Source organism: Uloborus diversus, chromosome 7 (genome assembly GCF_026930045.1).
Source record: "Uloborus diversus isolate 005 chromosome 7, Udiv.v.3.1, whole genome shotgun sequence".
Taxonomy (NCBI): domain Eukaryota; kingdom Metazoa; phylum Arthropoda; class Arachnida; order Araneae; family Uloboridae; genus Uloborus; species Uloborus diversus.
The window spans coordinates 65,726,657-65,742,763 of record NC_072737.1 but is presented as its reverse complement, the minus strand read 5'-3'; the positions used below and the strand labels follow the sequence as shown (position 1 = coordinate 65,742,763).

At 30.9% G+C, this 16,107-nt stretch overlaps 1 protein-coding gene across 1 annotated transcript in view; it reads left to right on the top strand.

Annotated features, from left to right (window-relative positions):
• LOC129226216 (leukocyte receptor cluster member 1 homolog) overlaps positions 1-16,107 on the top strand; it is a 40,592-nt gene that overhangs the window by 12,553 nt on the left and 11,932 nt on the right. Inside the window, exons 4-5 of the mRNA XM_054860816.1 lie at positions 5,036-5,153; positions 9,737-9,794. Of these exons, the coding sequence (XP_054716791.1) occupies positions 5,036-5,153; positions 9,737-9,794 (176 nt within the window). The remainder of the gene's footprint in view (positions 1-5,035; positions 5,154-9,736; positions 9,795-16,107) is intronic.

Below are 16,107 nucleotides of genomic sequence, written 5' to 3'. Positions count from 1 at the left end.
TTTTAAAATTATTCGTTATTAGACAATATTTTTCATGTTAAAATGACACTTAGTAAATATTTTTACAAAATTAAACTGTTTATTAATACTAATAAGATTGGTATAGAGCTTATATTCATTTTTAAGCTGATCATATGCTTTTTATAGTTTTAATTTTTTTTCTAACCTCAATTTTTCCGGCATGCCAGAAAGGACCAGGCAAGTGGTGTTGAAGCTCTGGTGACCCCCAAATTTTGTGGCATGCTGGATAATGCAGGGTAACACGGTACTAATATGTTTTTGTTTTTTAATAAAGCTTTGATAAGGAAAGCATATGTTTTGAAAGTATGCTGACAGAGTATATGTACTTCACTGATAATTGTATATCATGCTGAAGTTTCAGTCCTTTTGTATACTACAAGTGGTTTATTTATTTTGGAAATTGGAAGTAATTTTACCACATACTGCTAAAAATCAGCTTTTTTATGCTTCATCTTAATAATTACTGTTTTTTTAATTCTAAACTTGATCTAACGTTACTTTTCAGACTTTCCACTGTTGAAATAATGTGCAAATGAACTGCACATTAATGCATTGGAAATCAATTTTTAATGAATTAAGTGGTTTGTTTGAATTATTGGTTTCAGTTTTTGAGTTTACAAAACTTTTTTTTCAACTTACAACTTTCTAGTGATAAAATAGAAGACGACGAGTGAAGAAGAGATGTACAGTAAAACCTCTTGAAGTGGCCACCCCTGTTAACGGCCAGTTTTCCATGGCACGAAATTTGGCCTATTCGCATGCTGTTAAATCAACCCTTAAGAGCGGCCACTCAAACTCCTCTGAGTGTCTGGGTAGTCGCCAGTCTGGGCTTTGAAATAGACTGGCGTCTACTCGTTCGTTTTTTTACCTGTACCCTTTCGTTAAGAGTACTTCCAAGGAGTCCTCTAAGTGTTTCTGTGGTGCAATGTTTTGCTGTGTATGGGGGGGGGGGAGGGAAGCGGGAGGAGTGGCATTTCGAGAAATAGGCATGTGTTGGTGGGAACTATCGTTTCTCCTCTTGGCTGTTATTGGTTAATCTAGGAGGACTGATATTTTTCTTTAGATAGAACACAATAATTTTAGTTTTGGGGAAAATATTTAGTTTTTGACAATTTTTTCTTCATTGATTGATGATTGTAAAAAAAAAGATTTTTAGGCAGTATTATGAACTTAGATGGTGAAGCTTTTAATATTTGTTGCGATAGACAAAAGTAAAGTTTTTAACACAGTAAATGCTGGAGGTAATTTTATATCATCGCTACGTTGACAGCCATAGCTGATGACTCAATTTGGGGTTTGCTTTAACATGGTTAAAATAAATTTGTAAAGAAAAAGTAGTTTCTGTAAAACTATAAACAAATACAAATTGAATCTTTTTGTGTACAAAGGAGAAATTATGGAATAAAAAAGTCTTTGTTTTCTTAAAATATCATTTTAAAGTATTAATTATGTCATTAATAGTGCAGTTCAAGTTCAATAATGAAAACCCTTATCCACCCCATCTATGTGGCCACATTTTCACAGAACGGAGGGGTGGCCACTCAGATAGGCTTTATTGTGTATAATTTTGATTTTTAACATTTGTAATGTTTGAAATTTTGTACTTAAAAGAGTAACAAAATATTCAAATGTAATGTTTTTTAAATTCTCGATTGCTTTCTGAAATTTCAGCATGCAGTTTCCACCATGCTAAACTTTTATTTAAAATTCAAACTGTGAAAGTTCATTTGTAAAAAATTCTGAGGTGCATTTCCAATTTTCAGTTTATAGAGTATGTACAATCTTCAGATTTCAATCCTTCTGCATCTTCCAAATATTTTGATTATTTTAAAACTCGGAAATTATTTTAATCTAAGGAAATTTAAGTTGTGTTAGTTTATTTTTTATTTCAATAAATATTTTAATTTTCAAATTTGTTTATAATTATTATCAATAGGTGTATGCAAGTTCATCAAAAGACATTTTTATCTTCTGAAAGAAGATTTTAAGATTATTTAAGATCTTCTAATGTTCGGTGCAGTATTTATTCAGTTAATACTAAGCTTATTTGTATTTTAAATATTTTGCTCAATTAGTCAAGTGCATGCAGGGCAAAGTGAAATAGTTAATTACATTTACTTATTTAATCATTTACTAAATCAATTATGTATTTATTTATTGATTAATTCATTTACATTCCTTCATTTAAAAATTCACTTATATATATATATATATATATATATATATATATATATATATATATATATATATATATTCATTCATTCACTGATTTTCATATTCATTCACTTTTATTCTTTCATTTGATTTTCCTTATATATTAATTAATTTCTTTATTTGTTTATTGTTTCATTATCTTTTCATATATTCTTTCATTATTTTATTTACTCATTTATTTGATCAAAAATATATTTTATAACCAAATAGCTAGTTCATTGTACAAATATTTAATCTTTTCACTTAGCTCCATGAAAAAAATAAATCCACTTTTTTAAAGATACAAACTGCTAGAAATGAAAAAAAAAATGTTTCAATGTAAGTTTTGTCATAAAATATCTTGTTCATCGTACTGTAATTTTCAAAACAAATTCCCAATTTGTTCATTTCAAAAAGGCGAGATATCTTAACTATTTCACTTTTCCCCACATTGCCCTACAACTTTTCTCCCACCAAGTTGCTTAACACTCAATAACTGTAACCACTAGGTTTTTTGTTAAATCACATTCTGTTTTAGTTTTATAAAATTATACAGTACAACCTTGATATCTCGAATCTCTTGGGATGGGAAAGTTTTTCGAGATATTGAGTTTTCGAGTTATCAAGGTTTTTAAAAAATTACACTAGTAACTCTCACATTTACACACACGTACGCTATATGAATTTATATATGTACTATGGGACCACTTCGAATTACGATCAATAAAGTACAGTGCCCGCCACTTATTAAAATCACATTCGTTTGGTGGACATTTCATTTTATAAAGCGGCTGATTTTATTAACCGGCATTTAAAAAAATAAAAGGTTTTGAAGTTTAAATACTCTAAAAATGAATTGAAAAACTTCATTTATTTCTGTTTTAAGTATTTCAAAATACAGTTATCATTTTAACTAAACATGAGGTATATGTCTTTTATAATTACTTGCACAAAGATCTTAAACTGTAAGTGCATTGTTGTTTGCTTAACAGAACTGGGGAGCCAAGATTCAATATCGTTTGAGAGTTTACAAAGTGTTCTGTAACGTTCAACATATTTTCCTCTTTGTTCTAAAGTGCATTGTACATTATCAAGCGCTTTTCTGACATCTATTGAAAATGAAGAGGCAAATTTGTGACTGAGATATTCTCATCTTCTGAAGCCGATTCCTTCACTTCTTGGTGGCGATTTAACACTTTTTTACGTATGATGTCCAAAAGTTTGATTTTATAAAACGGCGATAGTGATTATATTAAAAGATGGTTTTAACATGTTTTGGTTATTGCAATGATTCTGTTCTTCCCAGATTCGATTTTAAAAAGCGGCTGATTTTATAATCCAGCGATTTTATTAGTGGCGGGTACTGTAGTCCTCAATATTTCACTAGATTTGAAATTTTCTATTTGTCGAAAGTGCACAGGATGAGATTTTGAAATGAAAATCAATTTCAACTTGGTTTTTTCACCTAAAAATTTAAAAATTCTAATTCTATCTTTAACCAGTAACTTCACATTCAAAAAGTTCTCAGCAGCCAATTTGTAGGAGTTAAAAAAGCTGAATGGTGAAAATGAGGAACGCATTTTCCGTTTTTGCTTGAAAACTGACAGACGAAAAATCGAACCCCTTTCTTCAAAACGGATAATATGTTCAAGAGAAATGCACAAAGATTCTAAACTCTGGGAAAAACACAGCACCTCCTTCATACCAACACTCCCCTATTATCTTGCCCCAATTTCCTATTCACAACATTACCAAGAAAAGGGATGAAAAGCGTTAAGCAATTGCCCTGGAACTGGTTTTTCTACAAAAATTGCCAGAGCAAAACGACAATTGAAACTTGCTTCTGTGCAAAAATTTCGACATATCAAGGGTTTCGAAAATAAATTTCGAGATAACTATGGAAAATACACAGGGGTTTTTATAGAAAGTGCTGGGGAAAATTTTTGTTTCGAGACATCAAGGGTTTCGAGATAAGGAGGTTCGAGATATCAAGATTTGACTGTATACAGTAAAACCTTGATATCTCGCATCTCTCGGGATGGGAAAATGTTTCGAGATATTGAGTTTTCGAGTTATCAAGGTTTTAAAAAAATTACACTGGTAACTCTCACATTTACAAACACGTATGCTACATGCATTTATATATGTACTATGGGACTACTTCGAATTACAGTCAATAAAGTAGTCTTCAGTATTTCGCTAGATTTGAAATTTTTTAACTATCGAAAGTGCACAGGATGATATTTTGAAATGAACAACAATTTCAACTTGGTTTCTTCACCTAAAAATTCAAAAATTCTAATTTTATCTTTAACCAGTAATCTCACATTCAAAAGCTTCTCAGCAGCCATTTTGTTGGAGTTAAAAAAGCTGAATGATGAAAATGAGGAACGCATTTTCCGTTTTCAATTGGAAACTGACGGACGAAAAATCGAACCCCTTTCCTCAAAGTGGACAACATGTTCGAGGGAAATGCACAAAGATTCTAAACTCGGGGAAAACACAGCACCTCCTTCATACCAACACTCCCCTATAGCAATTGTCTCTGGAACTGGTTTTACTACAAAAATTGCCAAAGCAAAACGACAATTGAAAATTGCTTCTGTGCGAAAATTTTGACATACCAAAGGCTTTGAAAAATAAATTTCGAGATAACTATGGAAAATATATTGAGGTTTTTATAGAAAATGCTGGGGAAAATTTTTGTTTCGAGACATCAAGTGTTTTGAGATAAGGAGGTTCGAGATATCAAGGTTTGACTGTATATATTTTTTGTTTAAACTGATTGACGTTATTTTTGCTTTAATTTATCATAATGTAGGGGCATCATGGTGGAATAAACAAGGAACATGAAGCGGAAGAAAAGGCACAAAAAGAAAAGTTTGAGAAAGATATTGGATTACTGACATATCTTGGACAAAGTTCTTCAGAAGCTAAAGGTATTTTCTGTCTTAACTTTTTATATTTGGTGTCTAAACTAAGGGGGGGGGGGGAGGATCTACTTTCCTTAAAGAAAATAAGTTGTCTGTAGAAAAATGGTTTTGTTCAAATGAGTATTTACCCTTTTTGCATTTTGTTAGTTGCAATGTACTTTAGTGCAAAAGTAAAAAAATATATATATATGCGTAAGTAAATGTAAGACATTTTTTTTCTTTTTTTCACTGTGACTCTGCAATTGATTTAAAACTAAAATTCTTTCATCCTAGGCTCTAATAATGGTATGTTTGTAAAAATATTAAAGACAATTTGCAGTGACCTCCCACTTATGCAAATTTTAAGGAAGCTAAGTAAAGTCGTGCATAACTAAAAGTTGCACACCCACTGAATTTTCTCTTGTACTTTTTGCTAACAATATGTGCTGGATATATTTTAAAGTGTAAAAATAAGCATATTGTCACCTCAGAGCAACAGTAAGATATCTAATCCCAGAAATAACGCTAAGATATCTTACTGTTGCACTGAGGCGACAATATATGTTCTATGTTGAAACAAAATCATCTATATTTATTTCTCAAAACTTGTGTTTTTTTTTGTGACAATGCAATAACTCCCTCAACTACTTGATCAAACTTCCTGAGTAAGGCATCATTTTAAAGATTTTTTTAAACCGCTTTTGGTGAAAAATAAAGAGACAAAGTATTTTTTTTTTGTCAAGAAACCAATGTATTCTGTTTTTTATTGCTCATTGCTTCAATGAATAGCATCCCAAGGTTGAGACACATTGACTCGATTGGTTAGAACTAGTGATGTTCTGGATATCCTTATCCGCGGATATCCGAGGGAAAATAAAGATCTGTATCCGTATCCGTTACTTTTTAGGTGGATCTTAAACGGATCATTTCTATTCTAAAAATTTTTAAATATTTGAATAAAAGTCTCTTGAATTCCGTTTAAATTAGGTTTTATTCCCTATTTAAATTTTAAGGTATCATTTCAGAAGCCAATTTGTATCCCCCCCCCCCCCCCCCATTGCAAAAAGGAAGGGGAAATAAGTTTTAAAAGCGTGTATCAGTGTGTCTTTTTGTGGCATCGTAGTTCCTAAACAGATAAACCGATTTTGATAGTTCATTTTTCGTTCAAAAGGTGACTTGATCGAAAATGTTCTTAGCTTGGCCTCGTTTTCGTAGAACTTTAATTACCGGAGATATTAATTAAAAACCAACTTTTAACGTTTTGCACAATTACGGTAGTAAAAATTTACCCGTACGTTAAAAATGTTGGCCCTAATTGAAAGAATGAAGTTATCTGCGTTTGATATTTATTTGAAACTTCCAACTGATATACAGTAGGAGCTTTAATCTTAAGTAAATTTTAAATGCAATTCTAAGCCCTTATACGCGTGATTGGTAGCGATTTCATAGTCGGAAGATAAGGAGAAAAAGCTCAATGATTTAAAATTTTTACCTGCTGTCAGTTCATATTTGTTAACAAATGTGTAATCTGACCCGCGAAATTCATCTTAATATGAGGTCGGCTCTGTGGGACATGTATTGGTTTTTTAATTTTTATTTTAATATTAGTTTTTGTTATTGATTTGGGGTTTCTGTTATTCTTCATTTTAGTTTTTCTCGGCATCTTATAAAAAAAGTGAGACTGAATTCTCTATTGTATTTACTGTTTGTAAAGGTATTCCCGGCTCTGTATTTCGTTGGTCAGTGTAAGTTCGGTGAAATGGGTCAGCGCTGCATTTATGCTGAAATAAAATGCGAAAAATTATTTCTAGCCTGTCCAGGAGCAGCTTTACATTCTTTTTCCTGTATCCTACATCTACCGAGCAAACTAGAAATAATTTTTCACATTCCATCTAAGCATTGATGCAGCGCTGGCCCATTCCTTCCAACTTTCCCTCAATTTTAACGGAGATTTCTTTAAAGAGTAAATCATAGTCTTGATTATATTTTTGCCGCAGTTGACATTTTTTGAAGAAACTGCCATTATTCTGACGGGATTACCTCCCATAACAAATTTTACACTTGGATAGTTGAATTGAGAAAAAAAAAAATTTGAGATCTGTATCCGCGGGAGATCTGTATCCGCGGATCTTGACACTAATGATCCGGATCCGGATCCGCGGATCTACTTTTTTAACAATCCGGCACATCACTAGTTAGAACATGGTAAGAACAGTTTGAAGAGGAACAGTTGTTCCTCCAATTCTTTAAATGCTGAGCTTTCTTACCTTAAAGCTATGACTTTTGATAGTGGTTACTCTCCTAGCATTATTGATTCAATTCAAAATAAGCTAATTAAGCTCTCTCTTTCTGGGAAGGTTTCTGCTTCCAAAGCTGCCTGTACTATTGTTCTAAAGTCAGTCACCAAGTTGCAAAGATTTTGAAAAAGTTTGGTTAGGATACTGCTTTTTCTCCTTTAAATAAGATTAATATTACAAGCTTGAAGCATCTCATTGATTACCGTAGCAACTGTGGTATTCATAGCATTTCCTGAAAATGAGAACTTAGCTACGTGTAGTCTTGGTCAGACTAAACGTGCTCTCAAACACCATCTGAAAGAGCATGAAAATTATGAAAAGCATAAAGGAACTGCTCATTCCTCCATCTCTCAGCATTGTTGGACTTCTGGCCATTGTTTTAATATTTCATCTCCCATAATTATTTGTAATGGTTCTTCGGTCTATGACCATTTTGAGAAGCTTACTATATTTGGAAAAATTCACATTTTCTAGTCAATTATGTTTCCAGTACTCCATTTTTTCTTGATATTTGGAAGGAATTTTTATAAATGTTCTTTTGGGTTGATTGTTTTCTTTTACTTATTGCTTTTTTTTTGTTTCCTGACTTGTGATTGACTGTCTGCCCCCCCCCCCCTCTTTTCCTACACACCCTACAGGTTGACTTGTAGTTTGTTGATGTCTCTTGTTGTGAATTCCTATTGGCTGACCCATTTGTATAAATACCATTGTCCTGCCCACATGTTGACATTCAGTTCTCTCAAGATTTCCTTGTGTGCTGAGATATTTGCTCTGGCAAAGAGTTCCAATATAGCAGTGAAATAGCTGTATGCATATTATTATAAGAATTTGTCTTATTTACGTTGTTTTTCACTTTAATCATGTTGTAGCACAGCTTATTTGCTCACTTTTCATTTAATATACAAATGCTTATTTACTTTTACCTGCTGTACAGAATGTTTAATTTTCAGGTTAAGTGCTGAGAATTTTTTTTCTGCTTATGTTGTAGGGTTGAAATTATAAACAAAAATTCACAAGTTGGAAGCAGCCCTTTTCCTTATGCCAGGACTACTTTTGACTGTTCGCTTGTCCTGTCATAATTTTACAAGCCCATAGCCCTTTTACGAATTTTGGGACTGTGTCGGTTTCACCTCTGATTTGTTTTATTCTTATTGAAAGTTGTGTGTGGTTATTGCTTTTTTATTTGTAACTAGCGGTACCTGCACGGCTTTGCCCATAGTAGAAAATGAAAAGGTCATTTGGTTCGCCTGTATATTTACAAATAATGCATGATGAATTCCTCACCACTTTGCTATGTTAATTTGCTCTCCCATGTTACGGTTTCATGTTATAATTTGGTAATTTACTCGTCCAGGTTGTGATAATTTGCGTGGTAAAATGCTCTTTAAATTAGAGTAGAAAAGGAATAAAATCGAATTTTCAAAGAATAGCTTCAAGGTGCTCACCCTTATGCTAAGAACTAATTTTGTGCCAAATTTCATGAAAATCGGCTGAACGATCTAGGCGCTATGCGTGTAACAGATATCCAGACTTTCAGCTTTATTATTCATAAAGATGAAACATTAAAGCAAGGTGTTAAATTAACCCTTTCTTACCACAATGGTGAACTTTTTGAATTATAAATGTGAGAGTTTGTTAGTTTTAGAAGTGATATATCATTAACATTATTAGAGTAGCATTCATGACAAAGGCAAATGGTGCACAAGATAAGTGGGGGGTCAAAAAAGGAATGAAGAAGTAGGGGCAGGACATCTAAAGCTTTTGTGTTTCTGTAAAATTGGGCTATAATTTTGGTGGAATATGGTCCCGAAATTAGGAATGCAAACCACCATAGACTCCATCTCCTTCCATTCCAAAGTTCCATACTTATGAAATAATAAGAGGAAAGCCCATTTATTTGAAATTTGTAGTTTTTATTTTCTTGAAATAAATCATAAAAAATCCCTTTTCAAACAATTGTCAATTTTTAACTCTGAAAAGTGATAGGACAGTTGCCCCCCTTATGATTCATCACAGTACCAAGGTTCCCGATAGAGAGCAAGACCCCCGCTCTTTAAAAAGATAACTCAATCAAAAAATATTTCGATTTTGTCATGTTTGTTAAATTGAATAGAAAGATTTAAAAAAAAATCTCTCTCAGTTTTTAAAAATCTCACTCTTATTTCAACAGATGGTGAGATTTTTTAACCTTCATTTTTCCTCTAATGGGAACCTGTTAAAAAGAGAACAAAAGATACAGAAATGATAGATCAAGTATCTACTGTTCTTATTGATTTATGTGGTTGCATGTTTAAAAATATTTTTTCTTTGTAGGTGAAATTCCATGGTACTTGAAAGCTGAAACAAAAGATATACTCACTGGAACTGATAGGTATGATATTTTCCTCCCTGCGTAAAATCTTTAATGTCTTGATGCCACCATGTTTAGTTTCTTCACTTACCCAGACACACTTCAAGTGTCTTCACTATTTTTGAGTTTTTTTTTTTTTTTTGTTATATTATGATAATATTATTATTAATATCCTGTGCTTTATTTGGATTCAAAAATATTTTTAAAATCAGAATTTTATACTTTTTTGCATGAATTTGTTATTATTATTTAGTTATTTAGACGCTATATTGTCCATTGACTAAATTAACTTCTAATCAATTGTGTCAGAAAATGCATTTCAGTTAGATCATGTGATCATCAGAAATTTAATTTTGTTTTATATATTTTTTTAATGTGACGCATTAATCTGATTGATCATCATGCGACCTTAATTAAATTGAATTCTGAGACCCCTGCATTAAATTATATTCTACAAAATAGTACTCATTGAACAAAATAGGAATTTAATGGATACACAAATTGTGTACTAAGTGATTCCCTTTATTTATACGTGTAACATTCTTGCTTCATGTGAAATGCCAAGTTCATTCATGACCTTTGTACCAAAAGTATTGTAATAGTTTGTCATGTGTGTCAAGCAGTTGAAGAAGTTTGCATTTTCAGGTGTGAGAAAATCATACAAAAATTATGCACGAAAGAAGGCATATTTGAAGATGTTTTGTCTTGTTTCTTTTTTAAAAAAAATTCCTACTTTCCCATGAAAAAAAAGAAAGGAGAAAAAGCATGAAAAGCTTAATACATACTAAAACTTAAAATATCGCTAAAAATATAAAAAAGTAATAAAAAAAAGTTTATTGAAAAATTAAAATATAGACTATAGGATTTTGAGGTGGAAAAAATGAATGTCTGTCTCCCCCCCCCCCCATAACTTTTCAGTTCGATTCAAACAAGCTTTTTTTAGTTTGAAAGATCTCCATGAGGACACCTCATCTCCATATTTTCTTTTTTGATTTGAACAATTTTTCGTTTTATTTTGAACAGTTCAAAAAATATTTACATTAGTGCCATACAATGGAGAAATTTAAGACAAATATAGATGAATGCCTTGAACTCAAGGGCAGATTTCTTTCAAACAAACTTCGTTGGAAAAAGATCCTGTAGTAGAACATGCTCAAAAACGAACGTTCAAAAAGAACACTTGAAAATCTTTAAACAATAGCAGCTACAAGAAATTTAAGCTAAATATAGATACAAACTCAAAAATAGATTTGCTTGAAACAAACCTTGTTAGAAAAGACTCTTGATTAAGAACAAGTTCATTTACCAGCATTTAAAATGAACAATTAAAAATTTTTATTTTTAACGCCAAAGGAGGAGTTTAAAGTAAATATAGATACCAAACTTGAATGCAATTGCTTGAAACAAGTTGTATTGTAAAAAGCTTCTAAGGAAGAACATGTTCAAAAACAAATGTTGAAAAGGATCAAATAAAAAAGTATTTTTTTCATGTCTAGGGAGAAATGTAAAGTAAATATAAATCTCAAACTTAAAGCGGATTTGCTTGAAACTAACTTTGTCAGAAAAAATTAGTTAAACTCAATTAAAGTTTTTTACCATTAATTCCCACCGAAGACTTTTAATCCAATTCATCTAAAGAACCAACAAACAAAATAAAATGCTGCTTTGAAGTGCTTTATTTTTGCCAAAAAGTAAGAGATGCAGATAATTTTATTTCTGATTAAATTGTTCATTTAGGTGTACTTTTATTGATATTACTTATTTATTTTGTTTTCTTACTAATGTAAAAATTTTCAATTGCAAACTTTTTCTTAAAAAGAAAAAAAAGGCAATATATTAGCTGCCTTTGTCTTATTGCTGTTACTTTATTTGTCTATTCAAAAGTTTTTACACATTCAACTTCAAAATTATATGGTGGAAGAATTATTCCTTTTTCTTTTTTGTTCTGTTCTCCAATTTTCTTCTCATAAAATTATGCACTTAAATGTCTGACAAACACATAATTTTAAGTGTTCCTAATAGAAAATTCATTAAAGATTGAAATTTACTGAAAAATAAACCCTAACAAATTGAGAAACTGAATTCGTTATAAATTCTATATTATCAACTTTTTACTTTTTTGCAAAAGAGGTGCATATTTTATTTCAAATCTGTTTTAAACGTTAAAAAGGTATGTTTGCAGCCCTAGCTAATTGAGAAAGTATTGATCTTATACTCGAAAAACGATGTTGATGTACCAGAAAGTACTCTCGTTTAATTCTAGATGAAACTTCTGGTTTTCCAGGGTAAAATAAACTCCTTTGACACATTTTCAATAATCTCTTGTCAGCATAATTGCTGTTTGAATAAAAATTATCTTATTTGTTAGTCATCCTATGTGAAAAATTTTATTTAGAAGAGACATTACTTGGTTATTCTTTTAGCATTAACTTTTTAAAGTATGATTTAACTTTATTATAAATCTGAAGGTAAATAGAAGAAAATATTTTTAACTTACTAATTTTATCATTGATAAAAGTTTAACCCTTGAAATCTTTTACTCCCCCACCCTCAAGTGACAGATCATGACTTTGAAGCCTTAGATATGACTTGATCTCAAAAGAAAAATTCTTTTCTGTATTCTGGTTGAAGAAATTCAATCAATGGGAAAAATTTCAACATAGGTATGGAATAGAGTTTTGTTTTCTTTTCTTGCTTAACCTTTCCTCAACTAGTTGTTATCATTTCCCTTCCTGACTTTACTCGAGTTTGGCTGAAGAATGCAAAATGTACCTGTCTGGCTCATCCCAAAAGTAGCTCAGGCAACAAAAATTTTTGAGTTGAAGCTGGCCTTTCGTGATGAACTGTTATGGATAATTCTCAAACTAGGAGGGGAAAAAATGAAATCTTAAAACGTTATCATTATAGTAAATGTTTTGGAGAAAATAGGATCTGTTAATAAACTGCCATGTGTACTTTGCCTGCTGTCAGCAGAGCTAAATGTTTTAAAACTTCACTTAAAAATTAACTTTTTATAAGCCATTTGTGATTGGCATGGACAAAAAAATCCATGCTAATTAGGCTAGTACTTGTCTATATTTTCGGAAATGAGTAGGCAGATCGACTTGCTAAGGCTGGATCTTTGATGACCCAACCAGATTCTCCTCTGCTTTTGTGCAACATTAAACGAATTGTTTTTAACAAACTGAAAAATAACTTGATTTCTTCATATAGTGATGCAGCTGTGGGTAAAAAGTAGAACTCCCTGTTAAATAAAATTAACAAAATCCAGATTCATTGCCTCGGTCTATTGGAGTGGCTTGTTTTCATATAATCACTGGACATGCCTATTTGCAAAAACATCTGCATATAATTGTAGTAAGGAACTGTTTTCCTCTGTGTCACCAGGGTGAGATGAACAATGATATATCAGGAACTACCCATTATTTTCAAGTTTTCAATGAAAACTCTAAGGACATTAAATTTTATTCACATTATTGTTCTACTTCTTCATCTTATTGGGCTTCTTGTCGATTAATGGCAGAAATGCCGCAGGTGGGCGTAGGATTAAAAAAATACGTATATTTGTCCATGCTTATGACAAATTTGAACCAAATTGAATGAGGTTATAAAGCATACAATAATTATAACACAATATTCCTCTCTGTATTATTAAAAGATACAAAGGTTATGTGCAAATCAGTAAAATGAAAATTATTAAAAATTTACTATGTAAATTACTATTCATTCTGATGATAGAATTAATTTGCACTCATCAGTTTTCACCAAGTTTCACTTATGTTACGTTTCGCTTTTCTGTCATCATCTTACATTTTAACTTTTGTTCCCAAAACTCGATATAGGTTATTGTGCACTTGTCTAAAATGTAGCTTAAGGAGAAACTTGTTTTTTTTTTCTTTTTAAACTGATGGTTGTTTGTAGAAATTAAACAGGTTGATAACCTACTATTAAAGTATGTACTTGCTTCAAAATTATGTATGGAGAAAAAACTTTCATTGTTTTATCTACCATCATAATTTTATTTTTAAAAATGAATTTATTGGATTAATAATATCTTTAAATTCATCTAAACAAAAAATGACTTCATTGTGTGGATATAAATAATCCCTTTAAACTCATCTAAACAAAATGACTTTTTTGGTCTTATATATGATTCTAATAGTTCAAAAATGTAGGCATTTTACTTGACACAGCTGCAATGGACATCCATGCTAATGACACTTCAACTGTTTATTTCATTGATTTAAAGTGTTTTTAATTGAAAAATGAGTATTTTTTTAGTTCAATAATAACGAGTCAAACATATCCAAAATTTTAAAACAAATCTAGAAAGTCTGTCAAATTATTTTGAATATTTAGGGACAATACTTCTGCTCTATTATGAGAATCACTCTTCTGCTGGGGTTCGTCAAACTGGGAACGAAAAAAACCCACCCAAGTTTTTTCGAGGGGGCTCACTTGAAAACCCACTATCCTGGTAAAGGGTCATCCATAGGAAATGAGGAAAATTCGCAAAAAAGTGGTGGCCGCATGGTAACAGATTTTTATAAAATTTGGTATACAGGTTCCTTTTATGCCTATATAAAAATATCTAAAATATTTTTGCTTGAAATTTTTTATTTTAATAGTTACATGCGGTTGAAAATTGGTCAAATTGAACAGCATTCTCATAAATGCTAAATGTTGCACTTTTGAAGGCTTGTATCTTATTAACTATTTAATGAAAACATAAAAGTTATATGTTGTTGCAATCTATGGAGTAGGGTAATTAATCTGATATCAGTAAAATTTTCAAAGTTATTATAGTCAACTCTTAACCGAGTTTCAAAAACCGAAAATATTTCAATTTTCTCATAATTAAGCATTTTATTTTTTAATCTCAATCTTTAAGGAATGCATTAGCTTTGATGAAATTAATACCCAATAATGTGCTAAGTATCATGAAAGAAATACCTTACTTTTGAAGTTATATTTTAATTCCTTTGTCTTCAAAATCAGTTTTTAACTTGGTGACATTTTGTAAAATGATGATTTTCCCCTTTACATACACACAAAAATTCAAATGAGGGAAAATTCAGACAACTTTAAAATTTTACAAGAATATAGAGCTGTGTTTCTACTATTTGCTTGAAGAAACTCGAAATTGGTTTTTGATTTCCAAACGTAAAATTAAAATTCAGAAAAATAGCTTTTTTTTTTGTTTTATGGGTCAATCTATACAATTTCGACGGATGGGTGCGCTCGACCATTTTTAATTTTTTCTTTGCAATTCATATTCCTAAAAACTGCATATGAAAGATGTTTAAAACCATTTTTATTTTTTCTTTCAACTGAACCTTTGATTTTTTAGAGGTCATCAAAAGTGATTTTCGTAGTCAAAAATGAGACCTTTGCATTTTGGCCGAAATCTATTTGAATTACATTTATGACAGTTAATTTAACGCTTTGATGTTAAAGTGCATAAGTTGATAGTCTTATATGCTGAGTTACGTAGCTTAAGTTAATAATTAAAATAATGGCAACAGGTTAAAGTTCAAGACGAAATGTAAAAATTTTACTCATTTCAAAGGGGGATAACTCACGTAGGGGACGGAAACACAAAATGAAATACAACAAAAACTAATCACTGGAACCATGCTAAAAAGAATATGTAACTGTTTCTGTGTGTTTGCACCCTTTATAGATTACAGCCCCTCAAAAATCGGGAAAAATGACGAAAATGACATTTTTAGACCCCTATAAACCAAAAGGGGATAGAATTAAAAATAAAATTTCCTGACCAATTAAATATTCCGTTCAAGTACTATACATGTTATACATATTGTTTTTTTGTATTTGGTTTGTAAAAAAGATATAGGTCTTTGAAATTAAGCAATTTTGCTAGTCAATTCACACACTAAAACAGAAATGTGAAAATGTCATGGCACCTTCTTAAATTACGTATATTGTGCCCTATGTAATACATTATACTGAAAAAACATACTGTAATTTTCAAAATAATTATTTTAATTTGATAACTTAGAAATATTTGAACATGAATGAGTAGTTTATGTCTGTATGGAACCTGTATGGATTGACCCTTATGTGAAATTACGAGAATTCAAAGAATTGGATAAACGACTAAATGATGCAAAAGCAAGTAAAACTAACATTTATTTCAATTTAAAAAATGTACATTTCAGACTGTACTTCATAAACATGCTTTTGAGAAAGTGAAACACGAAAGAAATGGTTAGTTTTGCTAAATTTACAAAATAAAAAGAAGTAACTAATGAAATTTTAGCTTAGTTCAAGTTACTCTAGTAACAAAAATACGCTGATACCAATGATTAAA